Genomic DNA, 26,028 nt, shown 5'->3' with positions numbered 1-26,028 from the left:
TGTTTTTTTTTTGCCTTTGTAATAAAAATGCAAAAGTGTGTGTGTGTGTGGCTGGAGACAAGGAGGAGGAGGAGGACTGTATACGTTGAAAAATAGACTGCAGATGGTGGCTGCAGACGTATCTGGCAGAGGGGGGACTCAAAGCTTTATACTTTTATACCGGTGGTGGAGGTCGAACAGTTGACAAAAAAAACTTCGCAGTGATGCCTGATGTACTGCGACTCGGCCACAGTATTGGAGGAATGCGCTTTTGTCGCTCGCAGGGGGTGGAGTTAGAAAGTGAACGAGTGCTGCCTACCAAACAGAGAGGAGAAGGAGGAGAGAAAGAGAAAGGAGAGAGACGGGTGGGCAGGCTCCTCACCGTAAACGATGGTTGTCGGATAGAGTCTTGAAGACCTAATGAAACTGGCTGGTTGAATTGTTTGCAGCAATTACAGAGCTCAGTGACCCCGCGTGCTTTGCATCGCTCGGATCCTTGGAAGGAAAAAAAAAAGAAACTGCAGCAGCACGCAGACAAGAATAGTTTATAAAAGAAGAGGACTTGCTTAATAGCCTATCTATTATTTTACCACCCTTCATTTTCCTTCAGTAAGCCCGATCACGTCAGCAGCACACAACTCTTTTCCAGCGGACAGGACCGTTTCATGCCCGGAGGAAGACCGACCTCCCGCTTGGACCCAATACCGGCCTCCCACACTCCTCTGACGGGCTCAGAAGCAGCAGTTCCCGGTGAGACGAGAGGACCAGGCGCAGCACAGTCATTAAGGGGACCTGCTCATAAGGACTTCCAGAAACCCTCTTCTTTGAAGCCCCAGGATTTGTTGGGCGGGCAGGGAGGGAGAGGGGTGGGGGTTCGCAGTGTCTGGTTTATTGGGGGGGACCTCAGTCACTTCACACCACAATAGACTTTGAGTTTTACAACACTTATTAACCAGAACAAGTCTTATAGTGTTTGAACGTATCCGTTTGTATGCATGCATGAAGCTTTTGTTTCCCCCTCTCCCGTCTGTTAGGCATTTGCTGGGATGTTTGAGTCGCGTTGTTTGGTGGGGTGAAGGGACCGAGAGAGTGGCCGGAGAGACCAAAGGGACGGAGGCCGAGAGAGGAGCCGGGAGCATGGCTCTGGTAGCACTGTCTCTCTGGGTGCTAACTAGTCTCACCTGGGCGGACCTGCTCCAGGTGTCAGCCAACAGACATTCCGTTTACTGGAACAGTTCAAACATACAGTAAGACCCCTCACTCATGTTTTATCAGTGTGCGTGTGTGTATGCCATTTCTTTTGATGTCTCAATTCTCCACCTGTTAAAGGGAAGGAAAATGTCCTGATTTGCACTCCCTGGGCTGTCAGGTTCACACCATCACACTTTCAGATCATCAGTGGTGTCTTGCTGCTTTTAGCTTTGCTTGCTTGTTCCTCTCCAATGCTTTATCAGGGTTGTAGCAGCTACCTTCCTCGTCCATATCTTTGTCTCTTTTAAGTGGAAGAAATGATTTAGATCCACAAAAGCTATTTAAGCAGGCCTCTCATGTTTCTCTGTGTGGTAAGGCTATTTTTGAGCTCTGTCAAACCCCTACTGTGAAGTCAAGGTGGTTTTCAACACCTTAACTTGCACAACTAGTCAGACATATTTAGCTTCTGTTCCTCAGTCCAGCGTCAATCTGTGCATGTTACTATTTATTCAATGACTTTCATCCTCTTCTCTCCCCTCTCCCCTACCTTCAGCCATGTATGGTCGAGCAGTAGAAAGAAAAGGAAGAGAATAACATGCAATTCTGTCGCTTTCCTCTCCTCGCTGTCATGTGGCTCTCCTCCCTCAGTCTTTCAGGGCTCTTTCTCTGTCTTCTCCTCTATCTGGTTCAATTAGGTGCACTTCTTCATCCTGACCCCATTGTGTTGTAGCAGTATTCAATCTCTCCTTCTTGCTCCCTCTCCAACTGGCTCTCTCCTTCTATCCCTCTCTAACCCCCTTTCTTGTTTACACTCAGTCCGTTGGCCTTTTTGTTATCCTCCTAATCCCTCGCTCCTCGACCCTATCTCGATTCAAGTAAAAAATACTTTTTTCTTCTCTTGCTCTTTTTTGAAAGCTGCCTTTTTAATACTGTCCTTGTGAATGCATGGCTCTGCTGCTGGATCTTTAACAATGTAGCGTCAGTCTGCAGCAGCACACTGTAGGCTTATCTCTCTTCCTACAATTCACAGTAACATCTTGTAAGTTTATGTTGTATTAGCTGTGTTTCAACATGTCCTAATCTGTATATCCACGTTTCACTTGTTAAATTCACAAACACTTTCTCTCCTGCCCAAAAGATGTAGATAAAATGTTAATTTGCTACTGAATGCTGGATTTGACATGAAATATCGGCAGATTTTGTCGAAGATTTCATTTAGTGAGCAATTCAGCAAGTTGTGCGATCTAATGTATTTAGATTTTTTCAATAACGTCAGAAAAATGATCAACCTAAATTTTAAGTCTCAGAGGTGCACAAGAGCGCATGTCACACACTCACACACACCTTCCTTTTCGCTCTCCATCTTGCAGTGATTCCTGTCTATGTGTAAGCTATTTTTCGGCTACCAGGCGTCCCTTGGAACATCTCAGTTTGTGGTATTTACCTTTTCAGCAGAATTTACTGGGCCCCTAAGATGAGCAGTCGGATATACAGCAACTCACATTTTGTGGCTGCGCTTATTAAAGACGTAAACAATATGAAAACTCAGAAAATACACTCCTGTTTTTGTAGGCGGAGGATCAATGATTCTGTCCGACAATAAGTCATCCAAAGATTTTAGTTTACAGCGTGAAATAAAACTATGAAAGGCAAGTAAATTTATGCCTCACAACAGAATTACTATACATGAAGTGTTGCGTTCAGTAATAGGAACGGAAAACATGTGGTACGATATGGTAAACAATATTAGTTTTCCTGAATGTGAGAAAATAATTTCCGCACATTTGAGAGAAACTAATATTGCATGCACATTTGCTGCTGATGCATTTTAGCTGATCTTTTTTGCAACTCTCAATGTGGAGGATGCTCATTTCCAATTTCTATACTCTTTTGCTCTGTAATAATTAGATAAAATATGCTAATGAAATTCCACCTTCGGTTTTCATATCAGAGACAGAAGTTGATTTAGATAAAATGTGGCAAAAGCGCTTAAAGGCATGAAAGAAAAGGGAAGAAGTGAACCCGGGACCTAACATGAGCAGTTTTAACCTTGGTAAAATGTATACTTAATTAAGTAATTTGTCTGCTGCTTTTTTTTTTTATTCAGACTGTGTGCTGTTAAGTAAAAAAAATAAATAAATAAAACTCCTGTTGATTTTTCAGACAAAGCAGTGGGAGGACTAAAGCAGTCTGGATCAGCCTAACCTTTAACCTCACTGTCCAGGACAGGTACTGCAGAGCCCCGCAGTCTCTCGTCTCTTTCCACACTGCCAATATGGTTTTCATCCCAGCGGCAGAATATTCTTAGCCCCTGCAGTGTGAGTCTTAGTGTGTGTCTTTTATAAAAGACTGTGGTTAATTAAAGAACACTGCATCTCAGTGGACCTGCCTCATCCCTGATCTTCCCATCTCTCTCTCCCTGTTTCTCAGTGCACACGTACACAGTGACAATGTATGAGCAGTGAGTGGGGATAACTTTTGCAATTCAGCCTACTTATTGAATTAGGAGACAAAGGGGGCATGGACAGTGGCACACAAAAGACAAATAAACTGCAGGATAACCTGTCTAATCTACTCTTTCATACACTTTTGAGCCATTTTCCACAGCACAGATCTCGTTTCCAGCATTTATTTTAATCTCTGCACTCAACACCACAACATCCAACATTTGTAGTGTTGGCTGGCATGTCTCTAGCCGTTGGCAATCGGCCTCTCTGGAGTTTCTCTAACTCACAGTGCAGTGTGGAGGTTTAGAAGGCCAATAATAAGCTGTAGTATAGCTGTCAGTTTGAGTGGTAAACACATTGTAAAGCCTCAGGACCCTGCAGTTTCTCAACCAGCTTCTGACCCCGAGCCACTCATCAACCACAAGAGACCAAGGATTAACTACTCGCGCACGCACACACACACGCATATAACTGTACATGTGCGCATGCTAACATGCTCACATCTATCTATGATTATGTGAGCGCACACAAACACACACAGGTCCCCGCTGTGTACTTTTTTTAACTTCCAGAAGATGGATCGTTTCCTGCATTTGCGTCTTGCACAAAGGCTGTTGCCACTGCCTATCAGTCACTTGTCACCGATATCCCTGGGCATGAATGTGTGTATAATGGTTTGTGTATTTGTGTATGTGAGAACTAGCGTATATGTGTGTTTGCCCTGTTACAGATGTCTCTGTTCATTGATGGGTGACCGAAACAAAAACAAATCCATCAGTCCGTTAAATCACACATTATCTTCCACCACCTGGCAATTAACCACCGCTGTGAGTGTGAGTGTGTGTGCACACGAGTGTGTGCATGCATATACATGTGTATGTGTGTAATCTAATAAGGCAGCAGTTAACTGGTTTGCATAATAGATATCTGGTGATATCTCTTAATTTATCAGTTAAACAAACACATCTCTAGATGTGTAGTGGCTTTGTGTGTGTGTTTACATATGTGCGCGCGCGTGTGTGTGTGTGTGTGTATCAATGGCACTGTCACCTCAACGCATGACACTGAAATGAAGCCAGCTATCGCAAGCAGAATTTGCCCCTCATATAAATGCAAACGCGTATGTGTGGTAATCGATGCCGAGGTGGAACTTGTTTTATATTCATCCAGCTCATCAGAGTGTAGCAGAGATACGTCATGCAGGGCGGGAGAGAAATAATGCAAGAATATGAGAAGAGAAAGACAGTAAGAGAGAAATACTATGGGACTGGTTATAGGAGAGAGGAAGTCAGGAAGAATACAGATGGATTTTGTGTTGAATTATAATACAGCGGGGGGAGGAGGGTCATCATAATAATGATAATAATGCTTGGCCAGTGCCCTGATCCACACACTGAGTTCTCACATTAGACACCATAACACAGGCCCAGTTTATGTGTGTGTGTGTGTGTGTGTGTGTGTGTGTGCGCGAGAGAGAGAGGGAGACATAGACACAGACAAGAGGATTAAGCAGGCCAATCAGCCATCCCCTTGACAGCAACACAAACCTATCTGTCTCCCAGCCCCACTTAGGACAACAACATTTACATTTATGAATATGTGCACAAAGGAGAGTATTACTCACTCACTATCACAAGGCACACGGCCCCACCTGCGTGGGTGTGCATGTGTGTACAACCCATCCATCATAGACGTTTGCGCTGCCGTTACGTATGTCAGCTACCGCTGTGATGTGTGTGCACATGCGCACACAAAAAAAACAACTCACACAGGTTCAGTGATCATCATAAAAGTTATATATACACAGTGATCAGACTGTTCATTAGTAACGAATAATAAGGCCACATAGTGTACAGGTGAATGGATTCTGGTTTGCGTAGCGACGTGTGGGTGTGAGAGTGTGTGTGGTGCAGACGCTCGCACAGAGACGTCATTAATTAAAAGCAATAGGGAACACCTGTGTGATGGATGACTACTGTTTGCATAATAAGGTCCAGTGGTCTTCTCTTTCTCTCTCTCTCTCTCATGCTGTTGCTCTCTTATTCTACGTGCGTGCGTAAGAGTAAATATGTTTTTCTGATTGGACGGGTTATGTCTGGTAGGTGAGCCGCGCAATAAAGGACATGTAGAAGAAAGGAGGAAAAGAAAAAAAATATTTTTTCGTCTATCTTTTTTTTCTCTTTGGGGATGAGCTAGATTTCAAGAGTGTGCTCCCACCTCTCTGTTCTTCTCTCATCCTCCAATTGCCTGATCGGAAAGCACTCTTGGGGTGGTGGTATTTTGGGAGCTATGTGGTTTAATGTGAATGTTGTGAGACTCTTTCTCTGTCAAATTAACTTGGATTAAATCTTTCCAGTGCTAGAAAATGAGTTGCCTTTCTTTGAAGGTTGGTTTTCCTTCACCTCACCCACACTTTACTTTCCTTCTCGCCACTCTTCTCCTCTCCTCTGACACACTTTGAGATTTGGACCAAAGCCACCTCAAACACACCTCCTTGCAGATCCTGTAAATTTAAACACACACATAACACTCACATTGATCTTGAGAAAAAGACAAGCCTGAAATATCGAGCCCACTCTGTTTTTCTACATCTCTTGATTGGCACTTTCATTTCCTCAAACGCTGTCCCGCTTACATGATCGACTAATCGGAAGCATTGCTGTGAAAATGAAGTTTTGATGTTCAGCGTTCGTGCTTGCTCAGTCTTGAATCAAATGCTAAATGGTCACTGTAATGGTTCGGATTCAAAGGAAGTAGCTTCTTTAGGATTTTAGGGATGTAATTCTGCTAAGACCAAGCTTATGAGAGTCAGACCAAGCTGAGCAATTCTGATCAAGCCTGACACAAAGTAAGTATAAATGCCTGGCTAGGATTGGTAGTGATTTAAGTGCCCGCTGATTCCATGCTTGTGGCTCAGTGGTTAGCACAGATGCCTTGTAGGCTGTATTTTTAAAGACTTTCAGAGTCATTGCTAGAAATCTCACTGAATGGTTGTCTAGAACTAAAAAACCTCCTACCTCAGAGTTTGATTAAGGCATTTTGTTGATTTAAATTTCCAACACGAACTTAGCAAGGAAAAGACAATCACAATCATAATCAGAAAAAATGAATGGTGATTATTAAGTTAAGCTTCGGAAGTTTCAATGTGGATTCAACACAATCACCACAATGGCCAGATGATGTAGATACAGTAAGCTGATGCAGGAAAAATAAAATAAAACACTGAAAATAGCATCACTGCTAGCGTTTCCCACAGGTTGAGGATTTATTTTTAGGAGTCAAACTCAAGGGAGGTGGAGGTGTAGCATGGTGGGATGCAGTGAATTTACAAGCTAAGAACTGCACATGGACTTTTCAGTCAATGCACACCAACTTTAACAGGAAGAAATGATAAATACAGAAATACAAAAAATCTGTTTGAGTGGGCCACCCAAAGAAATTTTGTGTCTGGGAAGTGTTGTTGCTTGTATGACAACCTACTTATGCACAAGGCTAAAATGTGTTTTTCTTGGACTTATAAATATAACACACAAATTAGTATAATGGCTTACACCATTTAACACTGCATCTTGTACAAAATAACTCCTTTTAAATATGAATGTGCATTGGTTAAAATAACAATATAGGTGATGTTTTGATACTGCTGTCAGCCTGTTTTTATGGTCTGCACACGTCTGTGCGTCATTGGGCTAAAACATCAAGTATAATGCATGCAGAACCAATATGTGTTGATAATGTGATATTGATTTATTTGGAATGTGTCCTTATCAATGCTTGGGACATTGATTTATGTGATTTATGACACTGACAAATCCCAGAAAGCCACACTGCAAAATGCTGTTTTATTCATTATGTCTAATGTCAGGAAAATGTGTGGTGTTGGAGCTTTGAGGTTCAGACAGTGCATTCATAGTTGTTATGTTGCATGTAATTGCTGTATTTTTGTTTTCAATAAGGCATGAATGGCATGTTTGGATGGAGCATTATATCCCAAGCGAAATCAGTCACAGTAAATTTGAAAAATTGAATCTTTGAATATCTGTATTCAATGACGCTTGTTGTTTGAAATCAAATATTCTAGTATTCTTGTATTTCCACATCTGCCGAAATGTGCATGCATGTTTATCATATTGTTTGCCACCTGCTGGGAGCCCCTAATAGCTTAAAGCTGCTCTGCAGCTCAACTAAATCCTGGAGCAGTGATGACCAAATATGCAACACTCTGAGACTTTTGGTCCAGTAAGGACTGGTTTACTAATCAGAGATGCTTGATAAATATGTTTCCTTGTGTTGAGTTCCCATTTACAACAACATGTCATCAGTTAGATTGGACTATCTAAATTACCCAAAGGTGTGACTGAGAGTGTGAGTGATTGCTGCTCTTGCTGTTTTTTGGGTTAAGGCCACTGTATACCATCTCAGAAGTGCTGTTTGGACAGTCTGAAAATGATGAAAAGCTCCTTTCAGATGTTCGGACAAGGCTGGCCCAAGTCGCCCAATTATTGTAACTTTCCAAAACCGACAAGCTGACAGCCACACCTGCGTTCTGGCCAGGTGTGCACAAGTGTGAAAATGGGGTGAGCTCCAAATGTGGTGCAAATTCTTTTCTCCACTCCCACCACTGTCCACGCTCACTGCTTGTCGCGTCCATGTTGGCAACAGCAGTTGCTTCATGTTTTTGAATCACAGTGACTCTGCTCTGGTCCTCAACAAAAAACAGGAAAGGTGGCTACTTGTGTGCTGCCTGTAAATATAATATTTTATTTTCTTTCTATTAATCTATTCTTCCACTTTACAATCCCCCCTCTCTATGTCGTCTATCTTCTCCCCCATTTCTCTGTACAAAAATTTCAAACTTGACTTTTTGGATGTGATTTATGAGGCATCACCTATTTGATTGCATTTTAACAGTTCAATGTTGTCTCCTGTCATTTACTCAGACTATGAATGAGCAGGTACGAATGATTGTACACTAACAGATGCACATCCCATACCATTATTGGACCATACCATTGTTTTTAACAGTGGGCAAAGAACAGAGATGCATTTTACATTGCAGTTAAGTAACTTTTGATTACACTAAGACACATGGGAGTTCTCACAAAGTCTAACACATCGATACTGGCTTCTCCATTTGGTGGTCTGTGTTTACTGTTCTGCATAACCTGGAGGTAATCCTTGGACAGTGTCTGTATGAGTAATATAAAGAGATTGGAAAGGAAATGTAGAGCTTAAAAATGAAATTAAATAGTGACAATAAAGTGACACTATAAAGATCTTTTCAGGGCAGTTTGGTTCTTAATGATAAATTCATGGAAATCACACTGCATTAGCAAGAGGAGCTGTGTCAGAGTCACGCAGTGTTTGTGCTGATTTAAGTTAAAATGGTGCCATCTGAGGCGGATGAATTGCTTTTTTTCTTGACAGCCAAATTACTGAATGACCGTCTTCCCTCGTTATCTGTAGATTTTAGGCAAAAATGTGGGGTGAAATAAGAATTTATCTTTCCCACCCATGTGTTAAATGTGAACAAATTGTCCACAGAGAACAAATCCCACAGTGATCGGCTGGAGGCAATACACAAAAGCACTCACACGTATACACACTCAGACGCACACACTCGATGTTGTTGTTGATATTAACATTATTCTCTGAGCCGATGCCTAAGCTCCAACAGTGTAATCAGGTGCTAATAACAAGTCTGTGTTGTTTACAAGCTGTTTCAGAGCGCTTTATGTGTGTGTGAGTATTCTCTATGTGATGTCTACTCTATTCCTCGCCAGCGTTATTGGGGCTTTGGGGGAGGTGGTACTAATAATGTAGACTGTCAGCTCTTACAGACACACACACACACACACACACACACACACACACACACACACACACACCAGATGCTCATATGGTGTGTTTGTGATGTGGCTAATGGTAGCGGCGTAGTGGCAGTCTGAGGCCATATGCTGAGCCTGATCACAACAGAGCAAAGTGGTCTAGCGACATGACAATTAGGAATCCTCCTGTAAAAGACAATACAGTCACACGTGAAAAGGCAGCCGTTTTTTTATCAAACCCACACGCACCAGGAATCAACTGTCGCTGGACAGGACATAGGAGCAGCAGGGAGGAGAGCCACTGCATTGGCAGGAAAAGTGTCTATTGTCACTGCTCGCTAGGCAGAAATGATGCTTATTGTTGAGCTTTGATTATGAATATTGTTATCGGTTCAGGACATTAACAACTTCAGATCTGAATAGTGAGCGTACAGAATATAACGTGGATTTTGTTCAGTTTTATTCTGAAGGTAGCTTCAGTGTAACAGGTTTTCATAAGAAACAATTATGGGGAGATTTGAAAAAGTCTTGAAAAAGCTGGGGGGGGGGGTAAGGCAGGGTCCTCACAACTGTAGAGGACACAGAATTATGCTTATTCCATCCACGGAGAGAGCGCGGCAGAAGAGAGAGAGAGAGTCTTTAATTGAGGTTTTATCCATTTAAGCTGTCACTAAGAGGCCAACTCTGAAACCTTTTAACCACTCTCCTCTCAGTAATGACACAAATCAGAGAGGAAATGTGTTTGTGTCTGAGCGTCGGTGCGAGTGTGTGCGGGTGGTTCTCGCGTGTTACCGTTCGTGAAGCAGGAGGGTAATTATGCAGAAATTCGGAAATGGCTAAGTGAATTATGACCTTGTTTCAGCAGAAGGCTTTAATCAGTCCCAGCCAGGCCAGGGAGGGAGGCAGAAATGTTCGCTACACAAGCACTCTGCTCCTGATGGCAACAGCAACCAGTCAGTAAAACTGTCGACCAGTCTAATGTGTCAGTGGAAACCAGTCAGTCAACTTACAGGAACAGTCATATTCAAAAACCATGGGTAGAAAGTTCATGTTCGATCACGAGGCTGAAATAGTTTTAAAATTATATTGTTACTGTTACATACTGGTCTTCCATTGTATGTACAGGGTTATATGTGTACAGGGCTAGGCAATAATTCAAAATCATCATACTGTATATTGACTTTCAGTGTACTGTATTGCAAAAAGATTATTAGGGCTGCAATGAATGTTATTTACATTATCAATTAATCTACAGATTATTTTCTCAATTAATCGATTAATTGTTTGGTCTATAAAATGTCAGAAAATAGTGAAAATTTACATCGCATCACAGCTTCCCAGAGCCCAAAGGTGACGTCATCAAATTGCGTGTTTTGTCCAAACAACAGCTCAAAAATATTCTGTTTACAATGATGTAAAACAGAGAAAAGCAGTAAGACAAGAGGAGCATGAATGGAATGAGGTGTAAACACAGATAAAATATGCAGCCCAATGGACACATGAAAAATGCAACTTGTCATGTGATGTTGTTGACTGATTGCAGCTGGTGTTGCACAGAACGAACATGTGCGATGAACAAAAATGTGAAAATTCGTAGTCCGGCCAAGCATGTGCACACTGTTGTGATCAATGCTAGTGCAACATGTCATTTTGTTCTCAAACTGGCCATGTTTTAATTTTGTTCTAGCACTTTTCCGCCTGTAATGTCCATCTGCGCAGGAATGCTTATATGTGGATGAAGAGTGTGCTTGTTCATGTATGAATAGCTCTCGCTGTTCAGATGTGTGTATGGTCAGCAGCACTGCTGAGTGTCAGTGTGCCTCGGAGTGCCTCCGTTGGTTCTTGTCTATTTCTGTCAGTGTTGGATCGATGGCATCCCACAGACACTGCACTCCTCTCCTGGATGTTTCAGCCTGTTCCTCCTCTCTCTTGCTGTATGTGCTGCTCTGCCCTCCTCTTCCTCGCTCTGCCTCTCCGTCTCTCCTGCTGCTTCTCCTGTTGGCTCGGCTTCTCTGCATCACTTCTTCTTCTCCTCCTCCTCATTGTCCTCCTCTGCATCACTGTACTACTCTCAAGTCTCTCTTCACATCAGACAATGAGCTCTCAGTGTGTGGGTGTGTGTGTGTGTATTCTTTATGAGGGATTCCTGTTCTTGGCTTCACATCTTGGCCAGTTTGTGTGGTGTACTGAATGCCAATATGATGTCGCAGCTCTTCTATGGTTTTTAAGGGATTTGTATGTCTTTGTATAGCCTGTGTGTGTGAGTAAGGTCTGAAACAATTAGTTGATAAATGTATACATCAGTGTACTTAATTGATCTTAAATGATCATCAATTAATCGTTTTAACCAAATTTTCATTGGTTCAAGCTTGTCTAATATGAGGGCTTGCTGCTTCGCTCAGTTTTATATATTGTATGTGGAACATGTTGGGGTTTTAGACAAAACTAGCTATTTGAAGGCATCATCTTGGGCTGTGGGAAACTGGGAAGGTATTTTTTTGCTAAACGATTCATTTGAAAAAATTTAAGAGATTTAATAAAAATATTCATTAGTTGCAGCTGTACTGTGAGTAGAAGTGGGTGATATGGATAAATTATATAGTAGGTTGAAACAATAAGTTGATGTATCAATTAGTCAATAGGCAAAAAATTAGCAAATTATTTTGATAAAGTGATATATTGTTGAAGTAATTTATCAAGCTAAAATGCCAGAGGCTTCTAAAATGTGGAAATTTGCTAATATTGCTGTTTTATATAACTCAAAACTGAATATATCTTTGCAATTCGGATGGCTGACAGGCAAAATAACTATTTTAAGGCATCACCCTGGGCTCCGGGAAATTGTGATGGGCACACATAAATTACTGAGATATTTATTGATAATGAAAATTATCATGATTTGCAGCTCTAAAATTGCAATATCGATACAGATATCATCATAGTAAATGTTTTTGGAAATTCCGTTGAAAGAACTAAAAAATCCTGCACACTGTCGATCACTTGTACTCACTTTATTAAAGACGTTTCAGTCATCAGACCTTCATCAGGTAAAATTCAAGTCTAAACACACTTAATAAAGTGAGTTCAAAGGATCAGCAAGATGTGTGCAAGATGTTTTGGTTCGACAGGGATGCATCTGTCGATACAACTTTTTAGTATGCAAGAACTTTGTAGTATTCGTTACCTGCTGGAAATTCTATTGAGAAATCATTTATAGATGAAATAGCCAAATGGGAAGTCTGTTTTTGCCTTAGCCACTGAATTAAATACCTGATAAATCCATGTACTATATCACAGCTATGCAGAAATACCTCCGTAAAGCAGTCCTAGCCAGTGATTTGTAACATTGCCTGCAATGGCAATTACAAATTACTATTGACTCGCAGTATATACTGTCATTCATCCAACTTTCTGTGAGGTGTATTGTATGTATGTGTGTGTGTGAGTTCCTCTGTCTCTGTGTGTGAATGCATGATTTCATGTATATCCACATGTTTTTGACCTTTTGGTGTGCAATTTAGTTTTATTTTTTTATGTGCACATGCATTTACATGAGGGACAGCTGCGTCTTTGTGTATGCATGTGTGTACGCTGAACGGAGTCAATGGTTGTCAATGGTGGGAGATAGAATGAGGATGGCTGAGAGCTAGCGATGCTGGCTGGCCTCAGTTCTAACACCCACGCTGTCTGTAGGCTCTACTCTCTGTTCCTACGCTTTGAGGCACAGGAATGTGCTAGCACTGCTGTAGTAAGACCGCATATGAATGAGTGTTTACTACTCTCAGCCAGCTTCTCTCTCCTGCTCGACTATCATGTTTTTAATGAAAGTGTTAAGTCCAGGACGGCTGCTGGAGGAGGATACATCCACTTTATTTCACTTGTATTATAGGGAGGGAAAAAGAGCGTAGAAGATAGAGGGGGTGGAGGAGGGTGGGGTGTATGGAGGACGTGGGGGTTGCAGGGCTGTTTTAATGAATGTACTGCAGTTAAAAAGAATTCTATGTCACTTCCCAGGAGAGAGAGAAATAAAGGTGGTGGAGGGGGAGAGGGAGATGTGGGAGGAGATGTTGCGAAATGGGATGTGTTGTGTTGATGGAGCAGAGTTCTTCGCAGCCAGGCAAACTCTCCTCCCATCCTAGTATGTGTATATGTGTGTGCAGAAAGAAAGCGAGAAAGAAGGCATGTGAATGCCCCACAGCCTACAAGCATACCACCCACACACATTACCCACATGTATTAGACCCATACATATGCATACTCTTTACTCTCCACCTCCTCTACCTCTCTTTCCATTTTCCCCTCTGTTTTCCCACTAACATACATGCGCGCATACACAATCTTTCACTAACACACACACACATGGAGGGAAACTCATAATGGAAGGAAAACTCATTTCACAGGGACAGTATCTGTCATTACCTCCCACAGATTCCTCAAGGGAGTACATTGTTATTTTCTTCCAGCCTTGATCAAATAAAGTGGAGCAAAGAGAGAACACACACTCAGGCTCCTCCACACACAAACATATAGAAAAACACACACCATACACTCCTATGTTTGCTAAACTGTGATTGAATAAAACAGAATGATGACACCCATCGGCCCACTCACTGTGTGTGTTGTAAATTGTTGCTCACACGTTGAGTGTTTTTCCCCCTTAGGTGAATAGTAAATACCAGCATATGTATTGCATCACACGTTGCAATTTTCTACAGTATCAGTTCTGATAATCAAAGGAGAGAGAGAGATAGAGAGTTAATTCTGCATCAGCCATATCTGTTGGTCTCTTGCTGGAGAGAGAAAAAAGCGAGAGAGAGCACACAACAAGAAAGACCAGACAGAGAAAAAAAAAAATCATTGATGGAGGGCGAAGGGGAAGGAGGGGAGGGCACCGAAGAATAGAGAAAGGAGGGCCCTGCAGAACAGTACTGCCAAAACCGAGGTCAATTGTGATGAAAATGGCCGTTCACATGACCACAATAGCGGCTGAGTGACAGCACTAAAGCAGCATGGACGGGCTTATCCTGATCACTCAGGGCCTTGACTGGGGAAATCACAATGCCCTGGAGATCTGTCCTTTTTGGGCTTGGAGGATCACAGAGCGCCCACGGTCCCAAGCTTTGGCCCTGAAATGTCCCTGACATTACCATATCAATGCCGCCCCGGCTATTCCGCCAAGGAGCAGGGCGGCTAGCGATAGTGCCTCCCGGTTAGCATCGCCCTGTGCCTTCACAAGGCTATTCAGCGGGGAGTCAATGCTAACTCAATGCTAAGTGTGAATGGGAAGAAGTGTAAGCTCACTCCTGTAGCGCAAACCCATGTCTGGCGGTGCATTCAGGCTGGTGTTTGTGTGTATATGAGTCTCTCTATGTCTCTCTCCCACTTTATCTCTCTGCCCCACTTTGTTTTTCACATTTTAAGTTGTTCCCATGTATATCTGTCCATAGTACTGGATTTCGAAACTTCAGTATGTTTTTGGTGCCGATCAAAATGTGTCCGTAGCACAGAGTATCAAATATTTTCAAATACCAGAAGTTGGAATCGAATGCTTGCTCTTCTTCACTTGTTCTTTGGTCAGTTTCTATTTTATTTAAGCCAAGTTCAGCTGCTTGACAACATTTAACACTTGAGTTTGTTTGAGACGTTTGGCTTCTTTTTATTAGATGAAAAAGGGTTTTTTTTTTTTAGATAAACAAGAATCCTCAAAATAATTTAGTGGAAAAAAAGGAAATTTGGACATTGACAATTCCAACTGAGCAAAAATGTACTGATAAAAATCATGTCATGTGCCTGAAAGCTCTAGAATAGCTACTGAAGTGACCTTGTGGCAATGTCTCAGCTGCTGTATTTTGAAACTCAACATGTCTTTAAAGTGCACAGAAAAATAGATCGAACATCCACACTGCAATTCCATAACAAATGGGTAAACTCCAGCTCTTCGTAAATCCATTATGAACTTATGAAAGACTTTGTGTATTAAGTCTTTCATAAGTTCTTAGTAACTACTAGCTAGTTTCACCACTAAAATGTACTGCCGTAGCCAGTTATGACTTAAGGAAACTCTGTAGCTCTTTCCAATTGAAAGCAATCAACACTGTAAAAAGGAAGTCACTGTAGCATCACAAACTGTAACATAACTTACAAAAATAAGTTTTAGCTGGTACATGTAGGAATATGTGTTTCAGAGTTAGTAGTATTCATAGAGTTTAGAACGAGCTAACAGATAGGGATGGGACGATATATACGATTTTATTGCGGATCGGGATAAAAAACACTCTCTTAAGTTGATCGTGGTGAATTTCCATTATCGGGATAATCAGAACAATCGTGAAAATCCTGACATGAGTGACTTTAAAAATCTGTGTAGCTCACTGACGTACAGTCCTATATTGATTTCCTGATTTATTTTGAAATGGCAAGATTTGGCACGTTTCACTCTCTAGGCCACAAGGCTAGCAGTACTGTTTGATGACAGAAAAGTGCCACAGTGTTGTTTAGGTTTTTTTTTTTTTTTTACTCAAACAGGTCCAGAGTAGTTCAGTTTGACTATGCCACAATGTCAGTTGGACTTTATTTTTGTTAAGGGATAATTCCTGTATTTCTTAAGTCAGGGGTAAATATACTGATGCAGTTGCTGAAATCGTTGTCTGTACCATTTGACATCATGGTAGAGAAGTGAAAGACAGAGCCTGATTTAAAAAAAAAATACAGGAATTATCATGTAAGAAAGAACAGACTCACGCAATGTTGCTATTTTTTATTTATTTATTTATCCTTTATTTATGCAGGGGGACCTTATGATTTATGATTACCCTATTTAAGATTGTTTGATTTTCACTAAAAAGATGTGTGTCTGTGATGCAATAAAAATATTTGTTTCTTAACAAAATGTAAGGTAAAGTGATTCTAGTATGTTTTAGTGCCATTTCACGAGTTTTAAGCATAATTTGATGATTATTGGGATATTATCGTGAATCTCGATTATTTTGGCCAGGATAATCGTTACATGAAATTTTCATATCGTCCCATACCTACTAACAGGTAGGCTTGGGCGGTATCAAAGTACTACGGTATACCAGGGTATTTAGAAATCCTGAAGGTATGATTTTAAATACCTTGGATCGATCATATTGGCTCTTAGATCGTTTATATTCTGTGTGCTCAGTTCGGGTGAGTGTGTATGTTTGAGTGGGTATGTTTGCTCAAAAGATGCTCTGTGCTTTGTCTCGTAACGTTAGTGGCGCTTCACATAGCCACTTTTAAAAATTGCCATGTCCGTGGGAAGAATGAACATGTAAGAGCTCTCTTTTCGCTGTCTACTTTGCTCTTTTTTGGACACGGCATGCTACAACGACTTCTATCACCAGCAGCTCAGCTTTTACAGGGTTTTTTAAAAGTTATTTTTTATAACACAAACACCATCGTATACTCCCGGTGAAATGTCAGGAAAGTATGAAGGTATGAAAAACTATATACCGCCCAAGCCTACTAACGTGTGTTAATTTGTCATTTATTTTTTGGGAAATGTAATTTAAAATCTTCCCAGTTTACATCAGTATTAAACTGCATTTTGATCAAGTGTCATATCAGATATGTTGACGACTTTACTTTTTTTTTTTTTTTGCTTCAAAGGGGTCATACTATTAGCAAGCTAATGTTAGCTTTGTCACTTGGTTCAGTTAGCTATGTAACAGTTACACCTGGCACATAGAATATGTTTCTATTAGTTGTCATATTTAGTGACAACTAAGAACTAGTTTGCATTGTACATCCTGTTTGTAATTAGTCATGTGTGAAGTTTGAACTTGGTGTTACCGGCACCTGCTGATCAAGATGATATATTTTTGAAAGCTACAGAACTAGCTACTACTGCTAAGCTACTAAATGGACCTTGTGGTGAGAATTTTTTCTCAAAAGCATTGTTTTGGTATCAGTACTCAGGTATCATAACTCCTCTAGTATCTATCCTCCACAACCTTGTACAGCTTCTCTCAAATATAAAACTACTAAAACAGCAGAATTGGGGGTGTGTAAGAGAAGAGAGTATGGTGTGAGAAGAGGTTACAACCTCCCTGTGTTGTGAAGATATTATATCACATGACACTCACAGTAGATGGCCTTTGATAACATTACAATGCAATTAGAGATATTAGCCAGTAAGAGTACAAGCCACAATGCAGTGTTAACCTCATTATTTCGCAGTGGGGAGGAAATGGATGATCTGGAGAAGAACGGCTGTTTTTTAAATGATGCAGAAGGGACGCAGAATGAGATAGAGAGGGAGGAAGGAAGGAAGGAAGGAAGGAGAAAATCGATGGCTAGAACTAAAAGATGAGAAACTAAAAGGGCGAGGAAGACCGGTGAGATATTGGCCGTAGACTTCTTGCTTTGTCATTGGAAATCAGAGCCATAGGGCTGGACACTGTTTGATTTTTGTTGTTCTTGTTTTAATCTGTCAGCCAGCGATCTCTCTCTCTCAGACACACACGCACACACACTCGCATATAGCCTCCAGTCTGTCACTGAGTATCGGCAGAGAGCTGAGAGGTTATCATGCGTCGTCAGGTGCCAGACCGACTCTTGGTAGCAGGTTTGTCATTTGTAATTAGAGAGTAAAGGAGAGCTGGCTTGTTTTTTCTCACCTCTCTCTCTCTCCTATTCTCTGGCTGAAGGCTGTCTCTGGGTATCGACAGACAAGCGACGGGGCACACACACACACACAAATACATGCACTGACACACGTTTGATGGGCCAAGTTTGATTCCATTAAGTGGAGTTTGTCAGTTAGTCAGTGAAGTGTTGGGGTGAATGCTGATGGCCAGAGTCAATCCCACAGAGCTAAACAGGATCTGAAGCAGCCTGTTCAGACACTCACAACACTGAGGGTGACTGAGCAATGGCAGGCCTAACTATGATTATTGTATGTCAGTCACATACACACACACATACACACACACTCTCTCTCTCTCTCTCTCTCTCTCTCTCTCTCTCTCTCTCTCTCTCTCTCTCTCTCTCTCTCTCTCTCTCTCTCTCTCTCTCTCTCTCTCTCTCACACACACACACTATCTTGTGTTGTATGGTTATGTGGTCACGGTCCATGCAGCTCTGAGTTCTTGTCACGGTTAAAAAGGCTTCCTTCTGGAGAGGAGGGGGGAGTGGAGTCTTAAGACGGAGAAGGAGATGGGGAGGAGGGGGGAATAAGAGGAGCGGGAGATAATAGTAGAGGGCTAACAGTGGGGGTGGAGGGCTGGGATGGACCAAAGAGGGAGTGAAAAGGGGAAGATAGAGGCTGAAGGTGGGTTTTCTGAGTATGAAAGCCTGCATGCCTCCATTTCTGTGCCATTGATGTATTCTAATGCTAAGTGTGTAAGGCTGGGCCTTGACTGGTCTCTGGGAGAGACAAGCCTTTGATAGGAACAACCAAGCTCTGGGACAGATCCCTCGCATGCCATTCATATGTATATCTCTCTGCGTGTGTATATATGTGTGCATGTACACACTAGTATACTGCCATTTAAGTAACTGTTTTTTAGCCATTTGCACCAATGGTAGATTGGTCTAATTTCCATATCAATGTGAGCATGTTTTAGGCTGTTTTGAGCATCACACACCCTAATCCTAAATTACTCCCTATGACCATGCTGGTGGATGTTTTTATGATCTGGCATCGTATGATTCTCTCTCTCTCTCTCTCTCTCTCCCTCTCTCTCTGTGTGTGAATTTTCCATGGAGGGAGCATTTGAACATGCAGCGTTTCGTGTGTGGCCGCGGTATAACGGACCACATCTGATCATCTAATTGGCCCTCTGCAGAAGAGGGAAAAATGCAGAATCTCAAAGAGGACTACATCTCACCAGCCTGTTCAGGAGATGTGTGTGTGTGTGTGTGTGAAACACGATGCATGTGTGCCCTATAATCTATGTGTGTGTGAAGAGATGGCGCGTTGTTGTGTGGATCGCTTTGTTTGCCGTGTGTTCCGGTCCCCCAACCGATTATAGCATGAAATTCCACACACATTGTATAGCAATGGGGAGTCTCACATGTGGACAGACACACACAAACAAGGGTGCACACACAATAACACTCCAAAGCGAGAAGTCAAAGAGGCCTGTTAATGACTGTCGGGGACAGAAAGGGAGCAGGATTGTGGTGGTGTCAAGGCTTTGTGACAGATGCTGGTTGTAAAATGCCTTGCTCACAGGTTTATTGTTATGAAAAAAAAGTAACATCAGATTCAGCAAGATTGATGCCATTCCTTCTTTCTTTCTCTCTTTTTCACACACACACACACACACACACACACACACACACACACACACACACACACACACACACACACACACACACTCCCTAGGTCCTAATCCCCCTCTGAGCCCTGGAGAGTCTCTCCCATCAGTGACCCTCCTTCCACTAGAGCTCTTTGGTTTGTTTCTCTCCCTCCCTTTCCTACTCAGATTTGTTCTTCTACTTCAACCTCCGCTCCTGCTTGTTCATCTTACTTCACCTCCTCTCACCCGCATACTTCACGGACTGCTGTGTATTTATCTGTGTGCGCGTGCCCCGTGTGTGTGTGTGAGCGTATATGTGTTTTGCTGAGCGATGGGGGGAGGAGAGTGTCTAACAGTGCTCCCCTTTATACTTTCATTTCCTCTCTTTCTGCTCAAGAATATGATGGATGTTTTAAAACAGAGCGAAGCCAGAATATCAGTGCCAGCCACTGATGTTGCTTTCACCTCTGTGTGTATGTGTATGTGTGCTTAGAGGCACTGGAGGTTATTTGATCTCATTGTGTTGTTGGAGAGGAGGCTGCTCTCTTGCTTTATGACCGGCGCTGTAGGGAGATATTCAGCTTCACCTGCCTCTCCTCAACAATCCATCATCCCTCTCTCAGCAGACAAACGCACTCCACTCATCTTATTACTTCCTCTCACACTCTCAGAAACATTTAAGACTTTCTCTCGCTAGCTCGCACTTACACGTGCTGTAATGTATGCACATATTCTCCACAGTTCGTCTCATAAGCCGAGAGAAACGAGCAAAACTGTCTGTGCGTTTGTGTTTGACAGTGTGTAAATGAGTGACAAAGCGAAGTGTGTGCGTGCGTGTTATAATTCTGATAGTGTTTCTGCAAGTGATTACAAGCCGTTGCAGTTTGAAAGCAATGCGGCTCCTTCGTTAAGATGTTAAGTGTGTGGTAAACTGAACGGGGACAAGGACTCCGCTAATGACTGTTTCTGCACACTTCATCAGATTGCTCGCCCGCAATATTGCCTCATATCACTCTCTGGCACCATTGGCGCTTAATAGTATGTGTACATTTGATAGTGTTTGCGTGCGCGCGTGTGTACGTCTGATCACAACGTATATTGCCTTGTAGGGCCATTACAGTTTAATAGGCATAGTGGAATGCACGGTGCGTTAATGCTCCGGCAACATGAAGTAATGACACAATAAAACAATTAAATACGTTGGAGGAGAATTACTTTTCGAACAAGCCGCACCTAGAAGCAATTTGGACTGAGACGGAATAAACAGAAAGTACAGATCAGGCTTATTAAGAGAAGAGGGGGAGTTATACCTCTCTCTCTCTCTCTCTCTCTCTCTCTCTCTCTCTCTCTCTCTCTCTCTCTTTCTCTTCATCTTCTTATCTTCATTGGCTTCCAGATCTCTCTACAGTATGTAGAGTACTGTACATCTGCTGATTCACAGACTGACGAGCAGAAGAGAAATTCTCCTTGAAATTAGAGAGGGGTGATTTCTGAGTGATTATGTGTATGTTTACGTGAGTGTGTTGTAATAGGAGTGTTGCTCTAACACATAATGTTTTTCAGATTTAGGGCTATTTCCATTATCGATTGAATTGTCATGATTTTCTTGTATGATGTATGATTTTCTTAATTGTTTAGTTTTAAGGTGTCTGAAAATTGTGAAAAATTACAAAAAAGGTGATGTTTTCATATAGATTTTTTTTAAATGAAAAGTCCAAAACCCAAAGATATTCAAGTTACAGTCATATGAAGTAGGAAAAAGCAAATCTTCGTGTTTGAGAAACTGGAAGCGCCAATTGTGTGGCATTTCTGCTTGATAAATGACTTAAATGACGAATTGATATCTAAATTATAGACACTTTCCTCTTAATTGGCTTATTAATTCACCAATCATCTCAGTACTATTCAGATACTTTTTTTGGCAAAAAATTCATAGTAATAGTCCAGCAGTGTTGCATGATTTGCGAAAAATAAACCCGGTTAACAGTTCATTACATATTTACTAATGCAGTTTTTTCCGTGGGTCTTTCTGTGGCATGGGTTTCCCTTGGGTGCCCAGGTTTCCTCCAGCAGTCTAAAATGAATCGTGTTGGGTAAACTGGAAACTTGTAGTTGTGCCTATAGTTGTGATGTGGGTGTCCTGTCCAGAGTGTACCCCGCCTCCCACCCAGTTCATACTGGGATAGACTCCAGCCCCCACCACCTTTCACTGGATAAATGTATAAAAATGGATGGATGCCTCAATGCTAGTTTTTCGGTGTTTCAGCTTGTTAAAATCATTGTATTGTAATCTACATGAGAAGCCTTTGTACAAATCTTAGAGAGTCATTAATTACAAGTTATTTTTCTTATTCTACATAAAGACATCAATAAGGAAACACCACTGTTGTCTTTTCTCCCATTTTTCAGAAAATGACACCCAATGAGCATTTCAGAGAAAAATTTTCTCAATCTGAAGGTCCATGTGTATATATAACATATTTCAGAGATGTTGAGCCAATCAAATTCATGAAACATACTGTAATTTTCTGTGTGTGGTAATATTGCTCCCTTAGGCTACTCTACGTGCTTGATGGGCAACAAAGTATTATGAGTTACTTTAAAGGAGGAGTAACTTTGTAATATAGCTAGTTGCTAATTTGGGCAAATAAGTAAAGTAACAAGTTAGTTTTAAAGTATGTGTTTTTGTGTGTATTAGTTTCTGTTTGTGTGTCTCATGGATCACTAAGCAAGTCTTTATAAGGTGAGGTACTAGTTACCAACAAGGCAGCAGTTAGCAGTACGCCTCTCTCACAGCCACGCAGTAACAAACAGTTCCCTTTTGTATGTCTGTGTTATTTTGAAAATGTTATAACACACTAATGAGATGCACCATTTCCAAGGTTAATCTAAATCACATCAGCGGCGTTTGGAGTTAATTAAAAAAAAATGCCAGAAATAAACACAAGATCTTTTCCCAAAGCGTTGTTAAAATCCAGTCAGCATCGGGCAAACTAACAAACAGAAGAAGACCAATTAGGACCTTCAACCATATTCAGTGTGGGCGACAGCCATATGTGCATATCTGTGTTTAAATGTTGATTTGTTTATGTGTTGGTAAGTGTAGGAGTAAGTGTGACTGTAAATTATCTGACTCACCGAGCAGACTGAGAAACCACCAGGAAATTCTGAGGTGATTTGTCAATTTTTATGTAGGTGTTCGTCTGAGAGTCTCCCTCTCTCTTCTTCTTCTGTCTTTCTCTCTCTTTGTCCTCTCTCTCACATGTGTGTCTTTATGTAATCGTTTCTAGGAATCTGTTGAGAATTAGAGATCGAAAACCCATTTACAGAGGTTACCTACGTAAAGTCAGCCTATTTGTCTGCTGTGAAATCGAAACCTTACCCTCTGCCACTCTCTACCTTTCTCCCTCTCTTTTTCCCCTCTCTCGATCTGTCTCTCCCTCAACCTCTTTCTCTCTCTCGGGGTCACAGCTCCACAATGGAGGAGCGATAAGAGGAGGGATAAGATGATTGGGAAGAAATTAGGGAATTTGTTGAAGATGGAGGGATGACAGAGAGGTCGTTAGTGAGGAATAAAGAGGAGACAGAGTATTGGGGTGAAGCCGCATTTGATGAAGGATGAAGAGCAAGGGCATGTCCACATAAAGTATGCTTTTTGACAAAGTAGGTTTTTTTGTTGTTCGACACCAAGCAGATCATGTCCACCCTAAAAACGAAGCTTTCGGAAATTACTCTCAAAAGTGGATACATTTAAAAATTAGCGATAATTCAATGAAGTAGTTTTTTTGTTTTTCCTTATAATCACTATAAATTCACATATTTAAATATTACATTTTATTAAATTTGTCAAAATCACTCCCCATTTAATGTATAGTACAGTATATTTACTGTCTGCCATTTATTTAAGTATGAAATATACTCACTATATAGCGCCCAGAAAAATTCTCAAAATGAAATAGTAAGTAGCATCCATGGCATGTACACTATTTTCTGCTTTCAATCCCACAATGCAATGCATCCCATTTTATGGATGTAAAAAATGTGTTGTGCAACACAACAGCTGTCGGTGATAACACAAAATGATTATTCATAATTGTCCATAATCTCATTTTTACTACTTTACTATTGAGTGACTATTGTATAGAGAGTAGTGAATGAATAAACAAGCACACAACCCAAGATGTAGTTTAAGTGAATCACCCTATTTGGATTCTCTACACAATTAACTTAAATTAATGGTGTTGTATTCATTGTAGTATTCATTTTATCCATATCACCTACCCCTACATCAGCCAGGCAGCAACATTAAGCAGCCAGATGTCTATTTCTTCTGAGTCTCTGTGATCGTCGATTTGTAAGCAAGCATAGCTGAGGATGATGCACAAATAAAATAAAATTAAAAATAGTGTGATGTGATTGAGGGTCTGAATGAGGCTGCACAGGAATCATCCAACCCATGCCTTGTTTAACAGGTAGCATTCATGACCCTTGATCAAATTACTGCTTAGTATTACCCTGAAAACCATGGGGAGTATAAAGCCATGTTTGTCAAAATGGTCTGCGCTTCTTACCAGATCATGGAGGGGAAGTTAAATTTTGTGTTTGCCAACTGAAAGAGAAGGATGAAGGAGAGAGTTAGCTGTTTTTAAATAGTTTCAGCTTGGATGGCGAAAAAATGCGGATGGAAGCCTGTTTGACACAAAAACAGCTCTTTCAAATATATCTGCATTAGTGTGGTCATGACTAAAGTGAATGAGAGAGAGAGAGAGACATAGGAAAAGATGGGTTGGAGGGGGAAGTGTGTTATTAAATGATGCGTGGCAAGGATTTATGGTGAGAAATAGCATGATATGAGTGTGAGAAAAGAGAGGAGAGCGCGGAATGATGGAAAACAGGATTAGACAACGCCACGGGGAAGTGGTTTGGGCCTGTAGTGAGGAGAACTGTGTGAGTGACAGAGCGGGCCAGTGTACGAAAGTGAGAAAGAGAAGGAAGGAAGAAGGAAGAGAGAAGAGGCATAAATGAGTCAAGGTAGGGAATCAGAGTGGATAAGCTGGAGCTGGACGAAGGAGGGCAAAGGAGATGGTGAGGGGCAAGACAAAGAAGATAGAGAAAAGCAGAGGAGGGTGACAGAAAGTCAGTATAACTGTAACAGAGTCTGACACAAAGCTCCGTCCTAAGCTAATAGCCTGTCTATTAATATCTCCTGCTAATGACTGCCACTCCCTTTCACAGAATGGCAGAGTGTAATCCTTATTCATCAGTTTTTAAGTTTTACTTCCTGAATAATGATCCTAATAAAGTCTTTAAATATGGAGGAGAACAGAGCGACCTGATGTGTGATAATCATTTTAAAATGACATAGGAGCTGCAGTAGCCTGGGCCCAGTGAGAAGACTGGGTTTAAGTCTGGAAGGTTGCTGGTTTGAGTCCTTAGACTGGCAAACATGTAGGAGAGGATAGTGACTGCGTAACCAGCGTTAGATTGAAAACAACACCGCGTTAAACAAATAGTTTGACAATTTAGGATTTAGGGGTTTTTTGCCGAGAGTTAGATGAGAAGATTGATACCACTCTCATATCTGTCCACTAAATATGAAGCTATAGCCAGCAGACGGTTTGCTTAGCTTAGCATAAAGAATGGAAATGGGGGAAACAGCTAGCCTGTCTGTGTCTGAAGGTAACACAATCTGCCTACCAGTACCTCTAAAGCTTATGAATTAACATGTTATATCTAATTTGTTTAATCTATACAAAAAACAGACACACAGACATAAAAGTTTACTTTTGGACAGAGCCAGGCAACCCCCCCCCCCTGTGGCCAGTCTTTGTGCTAAGCTAAGCTAATTGGCTGCTAGCTATAGCTTCATATTTAAGCATGTTTCCCAAAATGTCGAACTATTCCTTTTGAAAAACAGCTGGAGCTGTGCTGGTTGGGGACATGTTGCCTTAGGTTCAGGTGAGTTGATGAAATACAATCGGCTTAAGTAATACAGCCATGAGTTTGAAGGTTTATTAAACTACAAAACTCAGCACAGCAGTTCATTAACACTATAAGGAAGAATTTTACAACTCTGGAAAGTTATTAAGACAACAATCATTTTATCTTTTGTCTCAGTGATCACCATATAAAGAATATAATTACTGCATTACTCCACAAAGTAATCTATCAAGAATGTGTGCTTGCAGATATTTGATTGTCTAGAAACAGGTGCATTGGCCAAAGTTGCATTGCATTGAGGAAAAAGTTGAGTCAGGTTAAACTTTTTGCCAGCGCCTTCTGCGTTTGTACCCCTGCATTGTGAAATGAATGAGG

The 26,028-nt window shown here is 41.3% G+C and overlaps 1 protein-coding gene across 3 annotated transcripts in view; it reads left to right on the top strand.

The window, feature by feature from the left end:
* The first annotated feature begins 205 nt into the window (after positions 1–205).
* The window catches only part of efna3b (ephrin-A3b), a 59,022-nt gene continuing 33,199 nt past the window's right edge, over positions 206–26,028 (top strand). The window contains exons 1-2 of one of the 3 annotated variants that reach the window (XM_044209290.1): positions 206–729; positions 1,014–1,226. In XM_044209290.1, coding sequence (XP_044065225.1) covers positions 1,117–1,226 — 110 coding nt within the window. In that variant the 5' untranslated portion in view covers positions 206–729; positions 1,014–1,116. Of the gene's footprint in view, positions 730–1,013; positions 1,227–26,028 lie in introns of those variants that run through there. The other 2 variants (XM_044209289.1, XM_044209291.1) reach the window with 2 other exon arrangements.

This window comes from Siniperca chuatsi, linkage group LG9, assembly GCF_020085105.1.
Source record: "Siniperca chuatsi isolate FFG_IHB_CAS linkage group LG9, ASM2008510v1, whole genome shotgun sequence".
In the NCBI taxonomy this organism is placed as follows: domain Eukaryota; kingdom Metazoa; phylum Chordata; class Actinopteri; order Centrarchiformes; family Sinipercidae; genus Siniperca; species Siniperca chuatsi.
Note: the sequence above shows the minus strand (reverse complement) of the source record. Positions and strands in the feature narration are given on the sequence as shown.